The sequence below is a fragment of the Bolinopsis microptera genome, chromosome 6, assembly GCF_026151205.1.
Source record: "Bolinopsis microptera isolate Bmic1 chromosome 6, MBARI_Bmic_1.0, whole genome shotgun sequence".
Classification (NCBI taxonomy): Eukaryota; Metazoa; Ctenophora; class Tentaculata; order Lobata; family Bolinopsidae; genus Bolinopsis; species Bolinopsis microptera.
In genome coordinates this window covers 2,653,626-2,676,902 of record NC_087077.1, presented here as the reverse complement: position 1 = coordinate 2,676,902, position 23,277 = coordinate 2,653,626, and the positions used below count along the sequence as shown (strand labels likewise).

Sequence of the window (23,277 nt, the reverse complement as noted above, 5' to 3'; positions counted from 1 at the left end):
GAATATGGCACAATAACTGACTTTCGAAATAAAATCGTAGCATTTGAATATTTCATTGTGGAAACATGCAGCAATACTCATAAACCACTGTCACTAGTACAATTGTGACAGTTGTGACAGTTAGTTGTGACAGTTCGATAGTTCGGTTCCCAAAACAGCAGTCATTCCAGTATCAGCCGAGGAAGCTGTTAATGTATGTCAATGTAACACATCAGTAAGATCTATAGATCAGAGGAAGAGTAGCTTTATTTTACAGGAGACTTAACATGGCCTCCCTCACTCCAGCAACTATCACCCCTGGTCCTGTTCAGCATGGGAACATGAACTGCAACTGCATTCACACTATTCCTCTTGTAGTCCGGATATACCAGCTGTGCGAACGCTTTCGTCTGCACCAGAATCTCACGGCGCACTGCCTTGAGCCGGAGCGCGTAAATAACAGGGTTGAGAGCAGGGGAGAGGTACTGGATCCACCAGACAGATGTACGGAGGTTGTACTCCACCAGGGTGTAGTAGAGAGGGGTGTCGGGGAGGAGGTACCGCAGGGTTGTGGCAACGTACTGGGGCAACCAGGTGCTCGTGTCAATACACATCAGAGTCAGGATTGTTGCTGTCATGATCATCTTCGTTTGTGACGCGTCCTTCGCTTCCCCCATCTGAGTTTGAGCTTTACGGCGGAGTTTGAGGAGAGTGAAGAAGGTGTAGACACTAGCAACAATGATGATGAAGAAGCTGACAGAGTTAACAGCCATGCTGGTCCAGATGATGAACTCAACATCATTAGCAGAGCCGTAGCTAGCAATGCACTGGTAAGCAGGCATCATGTAGACGGTGACGTGCTGAGAGAAGATCTCCTGAGCGAGGAGACAAGCTACAATAACCCAGGTTAGGAGCAGGACGAAGATACACCGCACGTTAGTGATCAGAGTCTCACTCTTCAAAGGGAACCTCATTGTCAGGATCCGCTCCATCCCTATCACAGCTACAGTGGATATAGCCATCTTGAAGAGAGGCTGTACCAGGAAGGAGGATATTTTACACCAGGTCCTGTTATTTAGGATCTGATGATCCCATTTCTCAACCAGATCACCCGTGATATCCAGCCATCTGCCAGTGAAACAGGCTATAGCTACAAACAGCACGTGGAAGAGACCGATGAAGAAGTCCACAATGGACAGGCAGCAGATGAGGGTAATGTGGGGCCTCTTCAGGGACCTGGCCCGGGACTTGAGGATTGCCAGGACGGTGATGAGGTTACCGATGACGGTTATGATGGCTAGAGTCAGGGTGACAGTACCGAGGAGGGGGTTGGTGATGGGCTCCACGGAGCTGGTCTCGTTAGTAATCATCTCCTGGTTTACTGGAGGTTAGTTTACTAGAAACTATAAATAATAGAGATGTTATTTAAAGCATTTAATAACCTAAACGTAGGTATTAAGTTAATCCTTTGATGGATGTTTGGATACAATTATACTATGTATTGAATATCGATAAAACGTTTTAAAGCCGCAAATTAGTATCTGACGCAAATGGCACGTGTAATTATTGAATTAACGTAATTTTGAACAAATTTATAAAATAAAACTCAACGTTGAACAGATGTTCCACGTCAAGCTTTAATATAAGCACAATCTAGAAATGATTCTGTTGATTACAGCAGCAATGACCGTAGTGAAGATTAAAACAACGCAGAGCTGCATGCTTATCTTACTAGATTAAAGCAGACCAAACCACAAGACTTAAACCTAATGATACAATGGCGGACCACAATTTCGGAGCAGCTCATATTAGAGGTCATGGGACAGATTGCGCTCTTAGGGGGCTTCTCTATTGCAAGTTCGGATAATCTTACTATGTTACATGAAGATAATCAAACTGAGTATCAAAACACAAGCTAGGAATAAAATAGGAACGTCCGCAGTCTCTGATGCATTATGAGGGTGTAATGTATCGCCTGCATCGTTGCACAAAATAATGATTTACAAGAACAGCATAAAATCACTGTTCATTAGGTACCAGGCAGAAGGTAACCCAAACGAATGGATGAGCTCGAATAATTTCCTTAACAACTTTCCTTAACAACTTTCCGGAACTCCGAAAATCTCATAGAATTTGAACGCTTAGTCATTGGAACAGAAATCAAGTACTCACTTACAAAGTTACAAGCTGAGTCGTGTAAGTGAGTTGTGACTATTTCATTCATATATTATATTGTTTTACGTATTCGTATTACGATATTTAATTTTGTGTCGATTTTTAATATCTAAAATAATTTATTTTGAGTAAAAATTGTCTGGTTCTACGGACTAGTCCCCAAGGAATCATTTGTAAATGTTACTGACATTACAAAGCGGATCTATGCAATATTAAAATGGCCCCCAGTTAGAGTCATTAGCTGTATGCTACTGGAGTGATCTATGTTACTGAATACTGGACTCCCAAATCGAGCGCAGTGATTTTACAATACCTTGCTCCCAACCATTGACCTGATCATTTTAGCAGCCTAAGCATATATTTCACAGTTATGCTATGTTTCAATCTTATTGTCGTTTGTATTTGATGAAAGTTTCAAATCAAATCTAGAGGATGGTGCAAGGAAAGCTTTATTTCCACTCTAGAGTCTAGATGTTATACGTGAGATTAATAAAGAGGTGGGTAACAACCTAGATATCAAGATTATGTAGAGAACTCTGCTGCATTGGGGGGGGGGGGGCCAATGACTACCAATGGAGACTTTTGGGGACTAATGGGGACTAAAAATCATGGGGACTAGAGGTCAACTCGTTGACGTAATTCACCATTTGTCCCCATAAGTCCCCAGAATTTTTGACAGTTATTTATGGTTTTCAAGTTAGTTTAATAACGATACGATCGAGATGTTTTGTCCAAGATAAGAGTAGGATAAATCTAAATGGGGACTAATGGAGACTTTTGGGGACTAATGGGGACTAAAAATCATCTAAATGGGGACTAATGGAGACTTTTGGGGACTAATGGGGACTAAAATCATGGGGACTCGGGGTAAAATCGTTGACGTAATTCCCCAAGTCCCCAAAAGTAGTCATTGGCCCCCCCCCCCCCCCCCCCCCCCCCCCCCCGCTGCATTTATACTACCTGCAAGAGAATTGCATAATATTTGGATTGGTACACTATCAAAATTGTCTACCGCTCATTTTGCATGCACACAGCAGAGAATTTCAAGTAGAATTTGCAGGTACGTCGACGCGACAAGATTAAAAGCATGATGAATTCATTTCAAACGAAACGGTTTGGTCTATTTTAATAATGACACTTTTACTATTTAATGGCAAAATTGGTTAATTTACTAGGAAACTAATCATGTACTTAATATACACTTCGGGAGTTAAAAATATCCAGAGCAAGTAAAAGAAGAGCAAAGAAGCCAAACACGAAGTTATAGGACCATTGAAGCAGAACCGCGGTTTTAAAGAGTAAAGAGTATTATAATCTACATATCAAATCGTAATGATCACTTAATTTTGATGATTCAGCAATCATCATGCATCTTATGCCAAAGCAGGATATGATAATAAATCACTAATCATTAAATTATCCCAGTTTAGTGTTTAATCTATGAAACCAGAAATCTCTATGTAAGATATTTTTATCACGAATTTAGGAATTAAGGAATAATTTTATTTGTCCGTCTTCGTCCGTCGAAATAAAGGTTGGTTGACAATTTTGTGGAATGAACCATTAACAGCAACCATTAACCATTAAAACAGCAATTACTATATTTTGGCATAACAGTAATTGTTGTTCATCTATCTCGGCAGTTATCATAGTTGCTTATTGCTGGATGAAAGTACAAGCCATGACCTATACTGACCAAATATTATGGGATTTCTATCATTATTCTACCCAACTTCTCAATAGAATGATTAAAATATTCTATTTATACGAAACCAGCTTTATCTATGGACTAAATAAAATCGTCGTATTCAGCGGAATCCACAAGAGGAATTATATTAGTAATTTCTAACCCGCAAAGCAGCTTAATACTTCAAATAAACGTGAACAATAAAGGAAACACAAACTGAAGTAGAACCAAACCATTAACTTTATTCACACTTCCTGTACAGTAATAGAAGCAAGCAGTAGTCTGACAATAGAATACAGGATGTGGTGATATCATTTCACTTCTTCATACATTTATTCAATATTTTGAGGTATTGTTATGTTTTATTTAAAAGGATGAACGTAGTACTAGGCACTAATTAGTTATTGTAGTCTGCTGATTATTTAGTATAGTAGTGATTGTGCTGGATGAGTTAAGCGATGGGTAATGTGATACAGTGTAATTATTGTGTAATTAGTGCAATTAGTGTGATACAGTGTAATTATTGTGTAATTAGTGCAATTAGTGTGATACAGTGTAATTATTGTGTAATTAGTGCAATTAGTGTGATACAGTGTAATTATTGTGTAATTAGTGTAATTAGTGTGATACAGTGTAATTATTGTGTAATTATTGTAATTAGTGTGATACAGTGTAATTAGTGAGTAATTAGTGTAATTAGTGTGATACAGTGTAATGGAGGTGATCAGAGTTCTGACCTCTGCCCTCTTATAATTGCACCTTCAGCTCCTGTTATTGGCCGGTTACAATGTAACCATATGGCTGCTGAATAAAGTAAAATGAGCATTTTAAGAACGTGATGTTACTGGTTGTTTGCTTATTAACTACGTGTCTTATTCCTGAGTCCTGGGTTAACCTTTTTATCTGCTTCTTGTCTAATCGACCGACTTGGCATAAAGCCAAACGAGCAATATGATTTACAGCAATAGAAACAACAAACTGAACATAATTTATTATAAATTTGAAGCCAATCTTAATAATTGAAATTACAAGTACACTGATTCAAGCAGTACATCCGGCGCACGAAATGCTGGCCCTAGATTTCGAGATATGAACGCTTCATTGCGGTTATTAAAAGTTACAAAAAGTAAAAACATTGACGATGAAACGCCAACAAATTTATCAACCAACTTAAAGTGTGATAACTTTTAAACGCGTACGTAGATAACAATTCCAGGGCAGTTTTTCGTGCATCGGATGTATGTTATAGTATTTACAATCGAACAACATCTAAATAATATGTCACAATAAATCAAAATTACTTGACTAAAACTTACTTTATACAAACATGGTGCATCATCAAAACCGTGATGAGTCTGAACTTAAGGAAATTATAAAACGGAAAAAGCAGTTTAAAAAAAGAGAGAACCCAAGAAAACGTATACAATTATTAAATCTAAATAGAGCAATGTCTATCTTGTCAGGATATATTTGATTATTAAGTACTAGTACTATCAAATATAGAAATATAATTAATTCACTCTATAATATAAACCTAAGAATCTAGAAATAATTGCGTTAAGTCTTCATAATGTATAAATAAAAGTCGAGGTATACTTTTCTAAAACATTATATTCTCCGATACAATGTAATTTGGAAAATCAAAAAAGCAAAAATTCACAATATTTATTTCGCAGAATCAAATCATTTTAATCGATTAGACTAGACACAAAAAATCAATAGACAATTATGTTTAATACAGACAATAAAACCTCTGTGAGGACCATAACGTGCAGTCTGGAAAATAACAACCGGAAACTATGTAAATGTATCTATTCTTAAACATAAAACGAGCAAAACCCCCGCTTCATGCTATAGTATTTTGTAGAGGACGGGCTATCACCAATATCCGTGCATAGAATGCTTCTTCAAGAATTATATTCATAATCACCTTAGTTCAGCCTTTCCTTCAACAAAATATCAATAGAAATGAAGATTCTAACAAAAGCCAAAATGACAGTACAAAACGTGCCCTGAATATCTTAACACTTCCCTTTGCTGAGAGATGAGCTGCAAGTTAAAATGTTTGTATAGTCTATACCTCCCATTATGTTAAAAACAATCGTTAATTAAAAGGTCCATGCTGCAGTAGAAACTGTGATATATGTGTGTCTCCCTAGCACCTCCGGTATTATCATAAACACAGTTTTAAAGATCAAACATTACAAACCCTAGCTATAATTACAATTGGGTTTCAGATCATCGCGTTACAAACCCTTGTTACGCGTTACAAACCCTTGTTACGCGTTACAAACCCTTGTTGTAATAAACAAAACTCCCGGTAGGGTTACAAGTAGGCTCCAGCTTGTCTACAGCTAGGATACTGGTTTGAGGGAAGCACGCCACTGCTAGCGGTATTCCAAGGTAGAGTCCTAGGGTTGACAGGGCAACGGTGATCGGGATACGAGTCTTTGGGAACCTGGGCGAATGGTGTAAATATATCTGGCCGGTTAAGATCTGGATTCTTGCGAGGGTGGACCTTTTATCATATTATCTGGTGTATTGACTCTGGTGTCTGGTTTAGCCAAACCTACTCTAAGTCTAAGACATAAGTGCTGTAAGTATTAAGTAAGTATACTGACGGGAGATAAGTATACTGACGGGAGGTAAGTATACTGACTGGAGGTAAGTATACTGACGGGAGGTAGGAATACTGACGGGAGGTAAGTATACTGACGGGAGGTAAGTATACTGACGGGAGGTAAGAATACTGACGGGAGGTAAGTATACTGACGGGAGGTAAGAATACTGACGGGAGGTAAGAATACTGACGGGAGGTAAGTAAACTGACGGGAGGTAAGTATACTGACGCGACCAGGAGGGTAGCTGTGTATCTGTGTATTGTGTGTGTTGTGTACTGTGTTTCTTTACGGTTTCATAATTACAACTAACGCCAATCAGCCTAAAGTGCGATGTCTAACGATAAAATTTAGCGCAACTCCTAAGAGCGCTCGTTTGTTCAACATAATTATTATTTTGGTGTCTCAAACTTTATTTCTAAGTTAAATGGTCTTTCACGAATGACATTTTATTGTTAGGGAGGGACACCAAAATATTGCGATGAAGACCTTAATTTATATCAGTGGGAATTTTCAAAGGTGAAAGAACAAACCCTACTCGTCCAACGAACGCGGCATAGAAATAAAGACTATGAAAATGTTACTTCGACCCAGGGAAATCCTGACTTGAAATAAATTGCTTTACCGCGGCCACTTCTGCGGAGTTAAACACGATGTGTCCCAATAAGGTGATTGAGTAGAACACGACGTGCTGAAAATGCGAACTTCTGCTGCGACATATGTTTGAACTTTTAATCATTCTAATCCCAGCTTGGGTGACCGGCTGAATAACATAATGAATAAAGTAATAAGAAGTTTAAAAATCCAATGAAATTGCAACATGAAGAGTTGTAAATATGATGGAGGCTCAAATAATACAATAATAAGTCGGACACAGTTCGCTCGGCCCGTGAAGCAATGATCATACAACTATCAGCTCGTATATACGACTTCATAACAAGAAAATGACATGTGATTAATTGAGAAGCCTCTCCGAGAGGGTGTTAATAAGTCAGATGAGGTCAGGGCGGACAGTGAAATCTGTTTGGAGTTGATCACAAGACTAAAGATTATCTGTCAGGGACTAGGGACTGCCCTGAACCACAAGACTAAAGACTATCTGTCAGGGACTAGGGACTGCCCTGAACCACAAGACTAAAGACTATCTGTCAGAGACTAGCTACTGCCACTTAAAAAACTGAGGACCACTTCAATCAATAGCCCAATAGCACAAATGCGATTATTCATGTCCTGGTTTAGCTGAACACCTAGAAGCTTCAGTTAGCGCAACATATCTAAACCAGGTATTTTAATGATAAACGATACTAATAATAATATTTATTTTATTAAACCGATACCAGAATATTGTGACCAAGACCATGATTCCTAGCTGTGGGAATATTTTAAAGTTACAGTTAAAATATACTACATGAAATGAGTTAAATACAAATAACTTTCTATTTATATTGTGACCACTTCTGAGAATATTCACAAGGTGGTCCCAATAACAGAAGAGTAAAGTCCGTATTATATAATCTGGAAAATTCATTAATAACAACTCCAGTGAAAATGTAAATTCACAAGCAATCTATAGTAGAGTACTTATCCCAGCTTGAATGACTGTCCAAGAAATACGTTAAAAATGAGTGATGAGGCGAATATGATCAAATTTGAGATATGAATAAAGTGACATTAAGGTGAATAACTAAAAAGTAAAAACACGTACTGAAAATGCAAATTTCTGCTGCAATATAAGTTTCGATCTTTCTAATGCCAGCTTGAGTGACCGGCTGAATAATATAATTACAAAAGTAAGTTGAAAACTTCAATAATATTGCTTGATAGAGAGTTGTAAATAAGATGGGGTTCCAATGATGCAATGTTAAATTAGACACATGTGCACTGTGTAGCTCTCCCGCCAAGCGGTGATCATCATCAGCTCGTAATATACGACTTCATAACAAGAACATTACATGTGATTAATTGAGAAGCCTCTCCGAGATAGTATAAAGTTAGCTGCTGGGCAAGAGATGTTATTAACCATTAAGATGAAATAATAGTGAGACAGTGAGATAGTGAGATAGTGAGATAGTGAGATAGTGAGATAGTGAGATAGTGAGATAGTCAAATAGTGAAATAGTGAGATAGTGAAATAGTAAAATCTGTGCAGGAGTTTTATATAACTGCACGTGTGAAGAACTACACGTGCGAAGACTAACTACCAGGGACGACCACCAACAACCATGATAACGTAAACCATGATAACGTAAACCAAACCCACTCAAAATGCAATGCTCGAACACTTAACGGTTAAGTTTAAGTCCTGACAACTCGGGTCTATAAATGAGCTGTATTTTAAACAGTATCATTAAAAGCCGCTAACAGATGAAATGGTCCTCTGAATTAGATTATATCCTATATATATGCAATACGCCATAGTATCACCCCAGAAACCTGGTCACTAAAAGGGTGAAACTGTAATAGAACTGCGCTGAGAGCACGAGATGTTGTATACTAGAACCCCCTCAAAGAATAAGGTGTGGTCAGGGTAGGTGTTAGCCGGTACGACAGTGAAATATTGAGACAGTGATATCTGTGTTGGAGTTGCTGACCCACTGAATTTATTCTTTTAAGACGTTTAAATCAAAAACTGCCATTTAAACCGAAGTTGAAGGTCATCTTATTTAATACCGAACGCTCAAATATTCAAAGGTCACGGTTTAGGTCAACACCTGAGAAATCTGGCCCACTGGCCTGGTTGTTTCAACATATTATTTAGACCAGGTGTCCTAAAAAATATCTTTAACAGTCGCTAATGAGTAAACCGACCCTCTAAGAATCTTACTATTTTATTAAATTGATACCGCAATATTGACACCTAGGTCTTAGGTCGGACTCTGACTATGAGTAGAAATATTTTAAAGTCAGAGTAAAAACGTACTACGTGGTATAATAATGGAAGTAAGGTGGTAGCAGGTAGATATCTGGAGACCACTTCTACGAAAATACTCAAGGTGGGTTACGACTGAAGAACGGCCGGTTATCCGTATAGTATTATAATCAGGAAACTTCTGTGGGTATTAAAAGAAGCCATTAGCCAATAGCCATGAGATTATGAGAATTCCTTCGCAATCTCTCTGAATACCAGCGGTTCAGCTTGACTGACCACAAAGTAAAGCGTTGAAGCCGACTGATTTAAAGGCGATCAAATCTCTTCGATGAGATGATAGAGGAAATGAAAAAGAAGTAACAAGGACCAAATAAATAACTCCTCAAAAAAAGTCGAAAGAAAAATCTTTAATGATATTGCAGTTTTTTGAAAATAATATGCAGGTTCCACTGATGCACGCGCTGCCGTGCTCGTAAATTCGTAAAGCAATGACCATATATAACACTTCAAAGGAAGAAAATTACAAGCGATTAATTGAGAACCCTTGAGAAGCACCTCAAAGATTGAGTAAGGTGCTTGGCAAGCAGTAGTGAGCGAGGGGGAAGTAAACCATTATTAGTGAAATCCGTGTTGTTACTGAACCACACACAAGTAAAGAAGACTCTCAACCCAGGCCACAATATCTCCACATCATTGTGAACTGATTGGATTACTTGAACCTTTTTCATCAGGTACTCGTTTAGCAACCACCTTAACGGTCAGGTACGGTGAAGAGGGCGTATTCACCGTATTGGCTCCTTATTTACTTTTCATATTATATTGTTTAGGGTGTATGAAATAAAACAAAACAGTCAACTCTCTCTCTCTCTCTCTCTAGCTTTGGGAGTTCTGCAGAGTGTTAATATGATTTGAAATACTTGGGCGACTTTTAGCCTCATACATCGTAAATATTTAGCACGAATAATCGCGCATTCTTTAAAATGTTCAAGATGAAAATGAAACGATTTGGCAACGGGTGCCAATCAAATTTATAAATAAATAAATAAATTCTAACATTTATTACACGCTTCGACATTAAAATATACCCAACAAAGATGTACATTTAAGTCATTCAAGCGAGACTTAGTGATGAAATACCAAGATTATGGACTTTTTATCAGTTCACATTTTATGAACAAATATTTGTAAGAAGTTCCCAAAATTATGCACTTTCATATCAATTCAGACTTTATGGACAAATATTAGAAATATTATCAAAAGCTAGGTGGAAATAAAACGTCTTTAGCGCATTTTTAAAACATTCTACAGATGATAATGATCTCACTGAGTAGGGTAGTTCATTTAATGATCTACAGACTCAGAAAAAGTTATAATATCGGACCACAATATGAAGTCGGACCGTAGAGAGAAGATAACATGATCAGAGTGATGAGCCGCGCGATAAGAAAAGATAAATCAGGAGACATATTTGATATTATCAAGTCTAGATGGGTACTCCAGATATAAGGCATGACACATGACGCGTGATCGCCTTGTTATGTGACAAACAAATTTACAACTATCTCAGCCACGCGTTGAAACATCCACGAAAGCGCCCCTAGATCAGTCAAATTTCAGTCCAGAAATAAGTTGGTGGCGTTCGACCCCGGACTTTAATATCAGCTCACGGGGAGAATATCTCGTGCTCATCAAGTTTAATGTGGTGATCTACTAATATATCCTGCTACTACTTGATTAGTAGACGTTGATATTAATATGATGAGAACCGGAGAGTCTGGTAAACCTCTCCAACTCGTGACAAATTACATGATCAGTATAAGATCCATCAGCTGTTAGAATAATGAATATATCAATATGTAACCCACTGTGAGCTAGGAGTAGTTTAACTACCCTAGCTATCAGTTCTGGCTAATTTCTGGATATATCAACACAGCAAACAAAAGATATACAACTGAAGTGAAAACGTCTTCATCTTGATTTTATAATGTAATCATATTATTGGAGGTCATGTACCGTCCTTGTTGGACTTGAGAGATATTTATTGATGGATATTCGAATCTCAGTGCACAGATAGTCAGTCGCATACCTTACAAATTAATCAATGATTTCCCAGATACAGTTCTATAAGTAATTAACTTATACACCTTGGTAATTAGTATAGGTTGCTCACTTGGACTCTCGCCTATTGGCTTTGAAACAGGGATTCACCTTAAAGAAAGGGTCAGGTCGGGAGCTTGTAATTAACAAATCATTTTTACACCTAAAATATCTCACTTCTTAAAGATGCTAGTAGTGCGCTCCAGAATAGCGATCCCAGCAGGTGGTAGGAAGAAGATAGGAGTCGGCATGACGATGCGAGTAAGAGCGGTGGTGAAGATAGCGTTACGAGCTGCTTTGTGGGATACCCCTGCACTGGTACCGTCCTCGTTAAACACCTCCACACCTGAGCAGATCATTTTATTAAATACTTTTCAAATTTTACATACCTGAGCAGATCATTTTATTAAATACTTTTCAAATTTTACAGAGTACAGCAATAAATCACCATAAAAAGTACGAGATTTGAGGGAAATTTTTTAAAAGTGGTACCTAAGGTAAAGAAGTAAATGGTTCAATCATCAATACTTGAATAAATTCACAAGGTTTAAATCAATTTATCACGCTGAACAATTTGCTAAAATAGTTCTTAAAATGTCGACTGATCACTCACCATTGAAAAACTCTCCGTTTCTCATGAGCACAATGTTGCATACGCTGGCTGATACAACTGCTGGGAACGGTAAGAAAGTGGCCAGTGTTCTTTTCATCGGTGCGCTTAATCTGAAAGCATCTGACTAGAATTATAAACAAAAATTGTATAGAAAAAGCACAATGTGAGAAGCATCATAATTATCTTATTATGAACATTATCAAATAAGTATTACTTTATTTAATGGTTATTATTTATTTAATGATTATTTACAATTAATGAGAAGCTAGTGCAGGTATGTAAAATACATAATCGAAAGTAATCGTCGCCGAAAATCCCGACAAAATACCTGGGATTGTTGGTGATAGCCTTCCGAAGAGTGGCTGCCACAGTGAGGGCCAGAGTTACTGCACCCACATACCCACCCACCATCTGGGTCGTGGTGGTCTCCTTACTGGCGTTACGGTTACAGTAGTTGAAACCTGCAGGAATTTGTTAATGACAACTCTACTTGTATGATCATGATTGGCACTCTGACTGTTGACCCGTTGAATTTAGCCAAAGCTTCAGAGGGAAAATGAAAATACAAAATAATACTGCACCTAGTTTAATATAACTGTATAATGGGTTTAATACATTCATCCTACCCACTACATTAAAGATAAATTACTATTCAGCAGCACACTGTTTTGTCAGCCATTGGAAGTATGGGGGTATCTAGAAACAGCTGCTAAAGCTGTGTACTCATGCAAGTAAGGATCCATATCATACACATGACACATGACACATGACACATGACACATGACACATGACACATGACACATGACACATGACACATGACACATGACACATGACACATGACACATGACACATGACACATGACACATGACACATGACACATGACACATGACACATGACACATGACACATGACACATGACACATGACACATGACACATGACACATGACACATGACACATGACACATGACACATGACACATGACACATGACACATGACACATGACACATGACACATGACACATGACACATGACACATGACACATGACACATGACACATGACACATGACACATGACACATGACACATGACACATGACACAAACAAAAAGTGCTAATATAATTATATGTGCATTAACTCATCACGGTGGGATTGTTAGAGTTGCGGTTACAGTAGTTGAACCCTGCAGCAATCGGTTAATAACATCTCAACTTGACAGATTTTCGTATTTTGTCCAGGTGACAAGCTGATGGACAATTTGAACTCGAACGCACCTCAATAATGAGCATTTAAAACGTGGTAATATTTGCAAAGGTGTCCACCGAAAGCGGTTTAGTATTCAATTACACGTTTCGGTAGGACCCATCGTTCTCATGGGTCGCTTTCTCGCAAGAGTCAAGTCAGTAAGTGTTGCACCAAAAAAAACAACAAAAAAAACACGTTCACTAACCTGCGTTCATAGTTTGATTGGCAACTTGGTAGAAAGACGCCACAAGCGGGCTAGTTCCAGGCATTATCATAAGAGCACATATCGGGATGTTAGCTGGGCTGAACCTGCAACGTACAACTTAATAAGTAAATATTCGGTGATTATAAATGTTTACTAACTGCAGCTTATTAATGACATCAAAATTAACGCTTTCAAAACATTTCTTTGATATTAACGCTTTCTGGTGGCACCAGGTCAAAACCCCTTTTACTGATTGAGGAGCACTACCCAGAGGCATTACTCGGCACTAACGCCTTAAAATCTTTAATTACAATCAAATATAAATATACATAATGCACACAATGCTAACACAAATTAGTGTTAAATGCACACAATACTAACCCTGTCATGGAGAAGGGGAGGGGTACCGCCTCCTTCGTATCAGGGTGTATTCTACCAAACACCGCATACTGAGCATTCCATAGTTCTTTGTCTTTAATATTAGGTGCTGTTATTTCTACAGATTAAAGAGAGCTAGGATGACCATACAAATTTTCCAAAATTAAAGAAAAGGCAGCACAGCCAATATCCCCAGTAAAACAAAGCTGGTTGATCCATATTTTTCTTGACAGAATCACAATATTATTAATATTTCTTTCAAAAGCCACTTTCTGCGAAACAGTTAAAAAAAGGAAAAGTCACACTTACTGGAATATTTCGTACACCCTTGCTGATGTTCCTCTATCATTTTAGTGCAGTCTTCAAGTTTGGAGTGGCTGTAGAACAGATATCTCAGATCAACCTGGAATTATTGATTAAATAACGTATTAATACGTTTTGAGATAAAGTCACTTTTTGTCATCACAGACAGTTATCGAGTAGAAAAGAAATAGCGTGCTAAGGACTTAAGGATTATAGAAGAAAACACATGACAGTGAAGGGGTTGTACCCGCAAATCAATCTACCAGTATATTAATTAATTAATTAATTAATTAATTACCTGTTTAAGAAAGTGCTTCAGTCTCCCGGACATTGTTGATTGATCCCATTTTGGTTCCCCCGCACGAAACATGATTTTATGACCTAGTTTCTTGTGTGATAATTAGTTAATTAGTAAATTAATTAATTACTTAATTAGTTTTGTACTAGTTGTGTAACTGTTCGAGATCATTCTTTCAGTTCGATTTGTATAATTAATTTGGGATAAATCACCGTGAAATGAAAGCGATATTTTCGACATCATATTGTTTGGAAACTTAAAATGTGGAAATGAGAAATGTTTTCCTACCTAATATCAGATTATTTTTAATATAAAGTCAGTTATTCAAAAATTGAATTTACCCAAACAAATGAAAAAACATTGTGAAATGCAATAATATATAATTTATGATAAAAATTAAATCAGTTTTTAAGTTTGCAAATTATATATTTTCATACTGCGTAGCATAATCTAACATGATTGAAAATTCAGTTTTAAAATTTATGTTCTCTCAAAAATAAATTTGAAGAAACCCGTTTAAAAATATTTCATTACTTAGTTACTAAAAGGTATAAAAAATATTGCATTAAGGGGAGATACACCAAAAACGTTTTTAATCCGAACATCGATTTTATTTTATATCATGGTTAAATAGACAAAAAGAATAAGATTGCACACCTTCAAAATTTTCTAAAAATATTCCCTCATCGAGAAAAAATATATTTTTCTTTTTCGAAAATTTTTAAAATTTGGAGAAGTCTGTCACTGTAATACCGATAGTTCGGCCATTTTAAAAGTGTTTTGGCTGATTTTGTTACTGAACATTACTTACACTCCGTACAAGACAACCCTATAAAGGATTATATAATTGAACAATAAATGACCAAGTTACAGACCGAACAAAGTGGAAAAAGAAAAATTGGGATTTTTGCCTACCGGCTACCACCAAAGTTGTACATTTTACCACTCGCCCAGGTCATCAGATATCGCTTCAAAAATTCTTGTGAGTGTAGTTGATGATCATGGAAAGCTTTTTGGAACAGGATTTCTCTCAATTTTGAGTTTTAAGCTATGAAATGTGGCCTAAACGACTTAGTAAAATTCATCGTAAAAAAGGGCCAAACATGGCAGATTTAAGGCTTAAAATGCTTATTACTCAAAAAGTATCAGTTTTTTTGAAATAATTTTTACAGAATCGTAATCAGCTTGGTAAGACGAATCTTTTAGTACCAAATTTATAATAGTTAAAGACACAAAATTTGTAAAAAAATGTGTACAATTTGTACAAAATTTATACAAGGGGGGACCCTTGTGTTCGAGCTAGAAAATTATTTAAGACAATTTGTCTTCTAAATCACCTATTTGGTACTAAAGATTCGTCTGATCAAGCTGATTACGATTCTGTAAAAATTATATCAAAAAAATGATACTTTTTGAGTAATAAGCATTTTAAGCCTTAATTCTGCCATTTTTGGCCCTTTTTACGATGAATTTTACTAAGTCGTTTGAGGCCACATTTCATAGCTTAAAACTCAAAATTGAGAGAAATCCTGTTCCAAAAAGCTTTCCATGATCATCAACTACACTCACAAGAATTTTTGAAGCGATATCTGATGACCTGGGCGAGTGGTAAAATGTACAACTTTGGTGGTAGGCAAAAATCCCAATTTTTCTTTTTCCACCTTGTTCGGTCTGTAACTTGGTCATTTATTGTTCAATTATATAATCCTTTATAGGGTTGTCTTGTACAGAGTGTAAGTAATGTTCAGTAACAAAATCAGCCAAAACACTTTTAAATTGGCCGAACTATCGGTATTACAGTGACAGACTTCTCCAAATTTTAAAAATTTTCGAAAAAGAAAAATATTTTTTTTCTCGATGAGGGAATATTTTTAGAAAATTTTGAAGGTGTGCAATCTTATTCTTTTTGTCTATTTAACCATAATATAAAATAAAATCGATGTTCGGAGCAAAAACGTTTTTGGTGTATCTCCCCTTAATATGGCAATAATAATGAGTATCAAGTAAGGTGAATAAAATCGAGACAATTCTAAGTTACTGAAATCAACATTGAATTGACCAATCATTGGTCATTTTTCTGCTCGCCGGATTAAAACTTTTAACTTCACAAACACTCAATTTAACGATCAATCTACAATCTTTGAGAAAACCTAATTCTGAAAATCCTACAAATAAAACCCTTTTTTCTTTCTGCCTATTACTATAACGTCCGTTAAACAGTGGTCAGTTACCTAATCAAGCCAATTAGCCTTGTTATTGTAAGTTTCTAGAGCTACCTCATCGTGCTTTGGCCTGGTGCTTTTCTTCTCTCGACTGATGGGACTTAATCCAGATGTTGTTGGCTTCATATCCTAGCCATGTGGCTAAAATGTGGCAAATAGTGGTGAACGTGATGTAACTTTCCTCCGCTCTGAAAAATTTCAAGTCAAACCAAACGAAAACGGCAGATTTGGGGGGAAATGGTTTGCAGTTTCCATAGAATCTACATGGAAACTGGAGACTAGTACTGCAGTTCGAGTTTGGGAATAATTTCAGGACGATACTGCTTACGTCATCGCATATATTAGATTACAACTAAGATTACTACACCCGATAAGGCGGTAAACTTCAGTAACATTTCTTGTGTTACTAGTGGTTTCCCTCTAACAGTCACATACAGAGATACAGGTCATACACAATGTGTATGGAAACGATTATATAGTTCTTAGATCTTTAGATAAGACACATCTAAGAACTATAATCGTTTCCAAGAAGAATTATTGAACCAATAATACATTCGCAGTACCACCTAGAACACCCTCTCACCTGAAGTAGTGGAAGTTAGCCCACAGATAGCTCCCAAAAGTAGCGAACACAACCAGTTTGTTGGTCAGCACAGGATCAGCGGGGGAGTGGACCCACATACGGTAAGCGAACCCCACCATAGCACACCACACCCCAGATATCCCTATACAGTGGATAAACATACACACACCTGGAGGGGTGGGGTGGAATTTAATTTTAGATATATGAGAGGAAAATGTTAATGTTACCATCTTTATCGTTAAGAACTTAGTGAGTCTTTCTTTAGAGAGAAGCTGGGTGTAATTTTAATTTTAAATATCAGAGGAGACAAAATATGTTATCATCTTTACCGTTACGAACGAAAAAACAGTAATTCAATTCATTTGTTAGTTTAAATGTTAACTAAAATATTTACAAAAAGTATTAGATAGATCATCGAACATTGATTTACCTATCTGAACTCCGAACAAGATGTAGAGGCAAGAGAAAGTAAACCAGCAGAAGTCCTTTATCGTGTTAAAGACTCGTAACACAGTGAAACACCAACAAATCGTTGACAGAAGCAGCATTCCATAGTTAATCTGGGAAATCATGGTATTGGGCGGGAAATCTGGGGGTTCTCAGCTCTCAGATCATAGGTAATATAATATATGTACTTGTAGAACATGGCGTTCATTAACAATCGTTTACAATCAAAGGACAATATCGTTTAGAAATCTAACAATTGAACTAAAAACTGTAATGTAACGATTAATATGCTTTCATAACTTACCTGAATGTCAAGCTCGTTGCCATTGTAGGTCAGTATGGCCTGAATCTGGGAGAAGTAGTAATCTGCTGACTGCATTGCTATCTAGAGCAGACATAGATTCTGGTTAATATTGGGGAATTGTTGCATAGATAATAGCTCTTGACCGCCTTGACTGATTCTATAAGATACGATTCTATAAGTGTTAGAATTTTATGAAACTTTAATCGCCGGACTATTATATTGCTGTAACCCTAAATAAATGTTAGTCGAAATTACGCTCGGAAGAGGTTGTGTCATTTAGAAATTGGTTGACTAAAGTCACATTTTGTCGTTAAGTCTACAGCTTCGTTATATACGGGGTCCACACAAGGTGAGGACACTTGACAGCAAATTACTGTCGGAAGTTCCGTATTGTTTTTCCATTTCATTTTTAAGAGTGCCTCAGAAGCAGAACTGGGGTGTATCCTCACAAAGATTCAGACCACTACTTTATAAGTCATCAACGGCACTAACCATGTGGAGACTGGTAAAAATATTAGTATTTCTAAAAAATATATTTCCTTGTGTTTCAAAATTGATATTAGGAAAATGGAACCAATTCAAACAATTATCAACATAGGAACAAATGTTTGTTATCTTACACTATTATAAATATAAATTACAATTTACATATTTACATATCTGACGCGTATAAAGTTTAACATAATATAAATATAAAATTTTTGATATTAAATGCTATGCACACCTAAACTATAAACAATCTGTACAACTCCTATTTTATTATTTTAATTCTAATATAAATATTAAACATTGGTCTCTATCATACTATCAGACTGCATACTGTATCTTTCTCAGAAAAATCGACTATATTAACTCAGTCAAAGACATAAACAATAGTAAGTATGTACTATAACGAAAAGGTGCCATCTGTTTCTGACTCGGCCTCTTTAAATGACAAAATCACTCTCTGATTTGATCAACATTTTATCTGTACATAAGGTAATCAACAAGATTCTGAATTTTAAGGGCGGTGGCGTATACGTCAACCTAAATTAAACGTGAGTAACGAGACATAAGATCCTAACATCTGACAAGTGTCACGTGACAATAACTAGTACTTCAGAAGTGTCGCGTAACAATGGTAACTACAACAATAACTTCAGACAGGGTGAAGTATCCTAGCATACAGACAGTATTGTAGGAGAGGTATTACTTTCAGACTGGACACGTCCTGTAAAACTGCCTCCGCTTCAGAGGGGGTTGTCACCTGAGTGTAGAAGTTCTCAAAAGTCTTACCTCTGGATCTTAGAGTAAATTTAATTTGAAAATATTACATATTGGTTCCTATAGTGGAAGTCAAATTACAATCGCATCTCAAATTGTATCACAACGTGAACAGTCACCAAGCTTCACCATCGTACTGTCCTAAGAAACAAGAGAGTTTCGGGCAACTACCATTGTTAATACTGTTTTAACATAACGTGTTACTTGGTTGTTAAGTCAGGACAACTCTTTAACATTGCTGGTTATTGCTAACACCTACCTCCATGAGATTGTTACGTCTGAAAGCAAACACAGCTACAGCCAACACGGGTAGTATCTCTAAAGTTCCGTAACCAATCACACGATCCCAGAGTAACAATAGTTGGGACGTCTTGTATTGGCCTAACAGTTAGTAACACCTAACAACACCTAGTAACACCTAGTGACACCTAGTAACACCTACCTCCATGAGATTGTTACGTCTGAAAGCGAACACAGCTACAGCCAACACGGGTAGTATCTCTAAAGTTCCGTAACCAATCACACGATCCCAGAGTAACAAGAGTTGGGACGTCTCTAGGTAACCTGGGATAGATTAGCTTTATTTGTTGACTGCAGAAGAGCACGTCTCTAGATAACCTGGGATAGATTAGCTTTATTTGTTGACTGCAGAAGAGCACGAGGTCACAGGTAGTTCCGACAGTCATTCAAAGAACTGAACGTTTCCATGTCATATGGTTTGCAGACACAAGATATTTAGGCGACCGCGAATCGAAAGAGTGACAAGGCAAATACAAAATGAAATATCCCTAACCTGCGAAGGCGTGCATGATCCAGTTGAAAGCGTGTTTGAGAGGATGAGATCCCATTTCTCGGAGATGGTAAAACAGCTGGGGCTGGTGGGTCTGTAACATTGTCTCAAACTGTTGGCACAGAGATAGGATACCTGGGATTAGTGAGCTGTAATCTCTCACTTACAAACGTATGTAGCATGTATGTATGTAATCCCTCACTTACTAAAGACATAATATATCGAGAGACGAGATGGTGGAAGAATTACAACAGCTAACTGGCCCTAATTGTATGAAGCACCGGTAAACTGCGTATTTTCGATTACGAAGATGACTTAAACATTTGAACTTATCTTGATTCTTGTTTAATTAAAAATGTATATTAAGAAAAAATCTGTAAAACCCCACTGTAATAATCTCACCTTGAGGATGGCTCGACAGAGAGTGAAGTCTGAAGAAGAACCTAGTATAAAGCGCTTTAAACACGTTATACAAGATCACAGGATCACTCCAAATAAAGCACATGGGAGCGATGAAGAGGGAGAACCCGTGGAAGGGAATGATGCCGTTAGGAGGGTACACCACTGTCTGATCTGTTTCACCTAGACACGGTACAGGGAGTTCCGGGGTAAGGTACCATGCAAAGGGGGTATGTCATGCGACATGCAAAACATGCAGCATTTAGATTTACAAATTCTGTAAAAGTACATGCAGTATTCCAGTATGAAATATTTAAACAAATTCATGCACCATTTGACTTCTCAACAAAATTTAAACTCACAATGGAAAACAAGTGTTTATAATTGTCGCATTCTAAAAATGCCTATAACTTGAGGGATAAAGTGCGTCTTACCGAAGGCTTAGCAAGAACAATTCACTCACCCATGTTATTCCTAGTGTACGCATGTGGTGGACTAGCAGACGTGCTCTTGAAGTGATCTAAGAACTGAGTATCTCTGCTAAAACATAGCAGTATTTGAACTACTAGATCCTCAAATACGAAGTAAGCTTCGTGGTTACCAGCTGTTAGACGCACGTCTTGCAGGAAGAGTCTGTCCACTAGAAGTTCATACCTACGGATGGTAAATACTAATTAGACTAATTAGATAAATACTAATTAGACTAATTAGATAAATACTAAATAGATATCGACCTCGACATAAAGAAGACGATCCATCATATATTATCAGAGAAACAAAACCATCGAAAGTTCATAATCAAAATTTCATTAACTGTTGGATATTGGTTGTTATAAGAATTACTACAAAACCATTATAAATAACTATAAAACTTATAAATAGCTATAAAACTTATAAATAACTATAAAACTTATAAATAGCTATAAAACTAACTTGAATACGCTGGCCCTGAGTTGGTTGTAGTACTGGTAAGACAGAGGAGATAGGTTCACACCGAGAGCCAGTAACCAGATATCACCTCGCTGAGTGGGGTAACACCCTTGTTGTAGGTACCTCTGAGCTGTTGGGGTGTATCCTAGCTGCACTGCCTGGGATAGAGCACGTGTAGAGCACGTGTTCTCTGAACGTGTTAATTTTCAGTACCACAATCGTGTCTTGTGCCATCCTCAGTGACCTTGCTAGATTGTCATTCAAGAAAAATTCAGTAAAAAAGTGAAATTTGGGCCGAGGAAAGCTGACATTTGAAAATGTCCTACCGGTAGGACATTTTCAAAATTTTCATTGCATCAAAGTTTTGTCCGGATAAACAGCTTCTAGTACCTTGATGGCGACTTTATCACTCTCGCCGACCTGACTGATTGGTCACTGGTCACATTTTTCTAATCAGATATTTAATGTTTCTGTGATAAAAATTGCATTTTTTCAATCAACAAAATATCATGTATCATGTAATGTGATACCTTGACACCGAGCCGCTGCCACTCCGGGTTAGGACCCTCAATATCATCAGCTCCAGTCTGGAAGTGATGAGTGGACAGGTTGCTGAAGAGCACTCTCAGTTGCTGGGTTGTGTTCAGATGTAACCTCACCTGACACAGTTAGGTAATTTATTACAAATTCCTAGAATGTTGTTGGAAAATGGTTTGAACAATGAACAATCGTAAATTGTTCTGACATACACCCTCAAAACGTTTACATAAATTGTGAACCAAAAGAAGGTATCTTTCAAAATAATAATATAATAATTTCAGCTTCAACATACTTCTTCTAACTAACCTGGATCAGACCCCACACCGATGTCCCTGACCTCTCATTGACATCAGAGTAATCGTATATCTTAGCAGTATAATTAGGAGAAGACAGTGACGTCAGGACCTCCATGAAGTCTTTAGGAGCATAAACAGGTCTGATATCCCCCATATTCTCATCACTGAACGTCATGTCCTTCCACTTCTGGGTAAAGTCGGCTTGTTCGCGGATTGTGCGCATGCGCGCTAGCGGGATGTTCTTCTCTGTGCACATGGTGTTGATGCTCTTCAGGATTCGTTTCTCCCAGCGTGCCTAGAGGTACTGATGTATATTTCAACTGGTTTTGTTCTTCTTAGAATCTATTATTTAAATAAGTAAATATTGTCGTGTATTGACTAATCTACTCACTCAATCAGTTTACCACAACAAAAGTAATTGAAATTAGCTGTTATTGTTAACCTGGGCGTTTCTGATGAAGGACATGGGTTCCTTAAGGGTTTCAGGAGGTGTGATAGGGTGAGGTGCAGGAATGTGAGTCATCAGGTACATGAACACTATGTTGCGCACTTTGATGTCCCATCCTGACTCCTTCATAAACACCTGGATGAAACACGCTGTTATAGAATCCTTCAATGATAAGTATTTTCATAATTTATGCAGAAATTAATAGAACCTTTTGTTCGACATAATTTTAGTGAGAATGAATAATGTGTGATCCATAAAATTCATACCTACTGTGATAAATTTCTTTTAGAAAATCTGATTTTTCATAATCAAAAATATGTAAATAAACTTACAGGCACCAGGCGTTTTATATCTTTGACATTTACAAAAGATTTGCTGAGTTCATCCTGAACAGCTCTCTTGAGAGTCCATCCCAGATCAGATGCCTGGATAACACTGATAATGTCCTTTACCACCGTGTCGTTACTTTGAGTACCTGCTACCATTCTAAAACTATTCTGATATTCTTGTTTAAGTCCGCTCTCAATACATTACATTTTTCAAAATTGAAATACAAGATGTTAAATTTATTGTGGTATGAAAAAAGACGAGCCC

The 23,277-nt window shown here is 37.1% G+C and overlaps 4 protein-coding genes across 7 annotated transcripts; all 4 read right to left on the bottom strand.

Moving 5' to 3' along the window:
- Nucleotides 1-245: 245 nt before the first annotated feature.
- LOC134816955 (high-affinity lysophosphatidic acid receptor-like) lies at nt 246-1,001 on the bottom strand. The gene has a single exon (XM_063826014.1). It carries the CDS (start codon nt 999-1,001, stop codon nt 246-248), a length of 756 nt encoding a protein of 251 aa, XP_063682084.1.
- Nucleotides 1,002-1,273: 272 nt separating this feature from the next.
- LOC134816387 (sideroflexin-5-like) lies at nt 1,274-14,547 on the bottom strand. Of its 3 annotated transcripts, none has more exons than XM_063825216.1 (9): nt 14,462-14,547; nt 14,170-14,263; nt 13,864-13,954; nt 13,483-13,586; nt 13,171-13,215; nt 12,367-12,499; nt 12,039-12,148; nt 11,603-11,771; nt 1,274-1,352 (listed from the first exon to the last, which is right to left on the bottom strand). In XM_063825216.1, exons 1-9 carry the CDS (start codon nt 14,531-14,533, stop codon nt 1,346-1,348), a joined length of 825 nt encoding a protein of 274 aa, XP_063681286.1. In that variant the 5' UTR covers nt 14,534-14,547; the 3' UTR covers nt 1,274-1,345. The 3 variants fall into 3 exon arrangements, with proteins under 3 accessions (XP_063681286.1, XP_063681284.1, XP_063681283.1); XM_063825213.1 differs by lacking the exon at nt 1,274-1,352 and adding an exon at nt 4,822-6,299; XM_063825214.1 differs by lacking the exons at nt 1,274-1,352; nt 13,171-13,215 and adding an exon at nt 4,817-6,299.
- Nucleotides 14,548-15,780: 1,233 nt separating this feature from the next.
- Nucleotides 15,781-18,094, bottom strand: LOC134817174 (uncharacterized). The gene is made up of 4 exons (XM_063826311.1): nt 18,018-18,094; nt 17,697-17,826; nt 17,267-17,435; nt 15,781-16,871 (listed from the first exon to the last, which is right to left on the bottom strand). Exons 1-4 carry the CDS (start codon nt 18,090-18,092, stop codon nt 16,739-16,741), a joined length of 507 nt encoding a protein of 168 aa, XP_063682381.1. The 5' UTR covers nt 18,093-18,094; the 3' UTR covers nt 15,781-16,738.
- Nucleotides 18,095-18,514: 420 nt separating this feature from the next.
- Nucleotides 18,515-23,176, bottom strand: LOC134816232 (TBC1 domain family member 19-like). Of its 2 annotated transcripts, none has more exons than XM_063824974.1 (10): nt 23,016-23,176; nt 22,678-22,818; nt 22,246-22,530; nt 21,930-22,058; nt 21,403-21,557; nt 20,933-21,123; nt 20,473-20,652; nt 20,074-20,205; nt 19,723-19,844; nt 18,515-19,263 (listed from the first exon to the last, which is right to left on the bottom strand). In XM_063824974.1, the coding sequence occupies exons 1-10, from the start codon at nt 23,166-23,168 to the stop codon at nt 19,156-19,158; spliced, it is 1,596 nt and encodes a 531-aa protein (XP_063681044.1). In that variant the 5' UTR covers nt 23,169-23,176; the 3' UTR covers nt 18,515-19,155. The 2 variants fall into 2 exon arrangements, with proteins under 2 accessions (XP_063681044.1, XP_063681045.1); XM_063824975.1 differs by having other exon boundaries at nt 18,608-19,263; nt 20,473-20,643.
- Nucleotides 23,177-23,277: the final 101 nt, after the last annotated feature.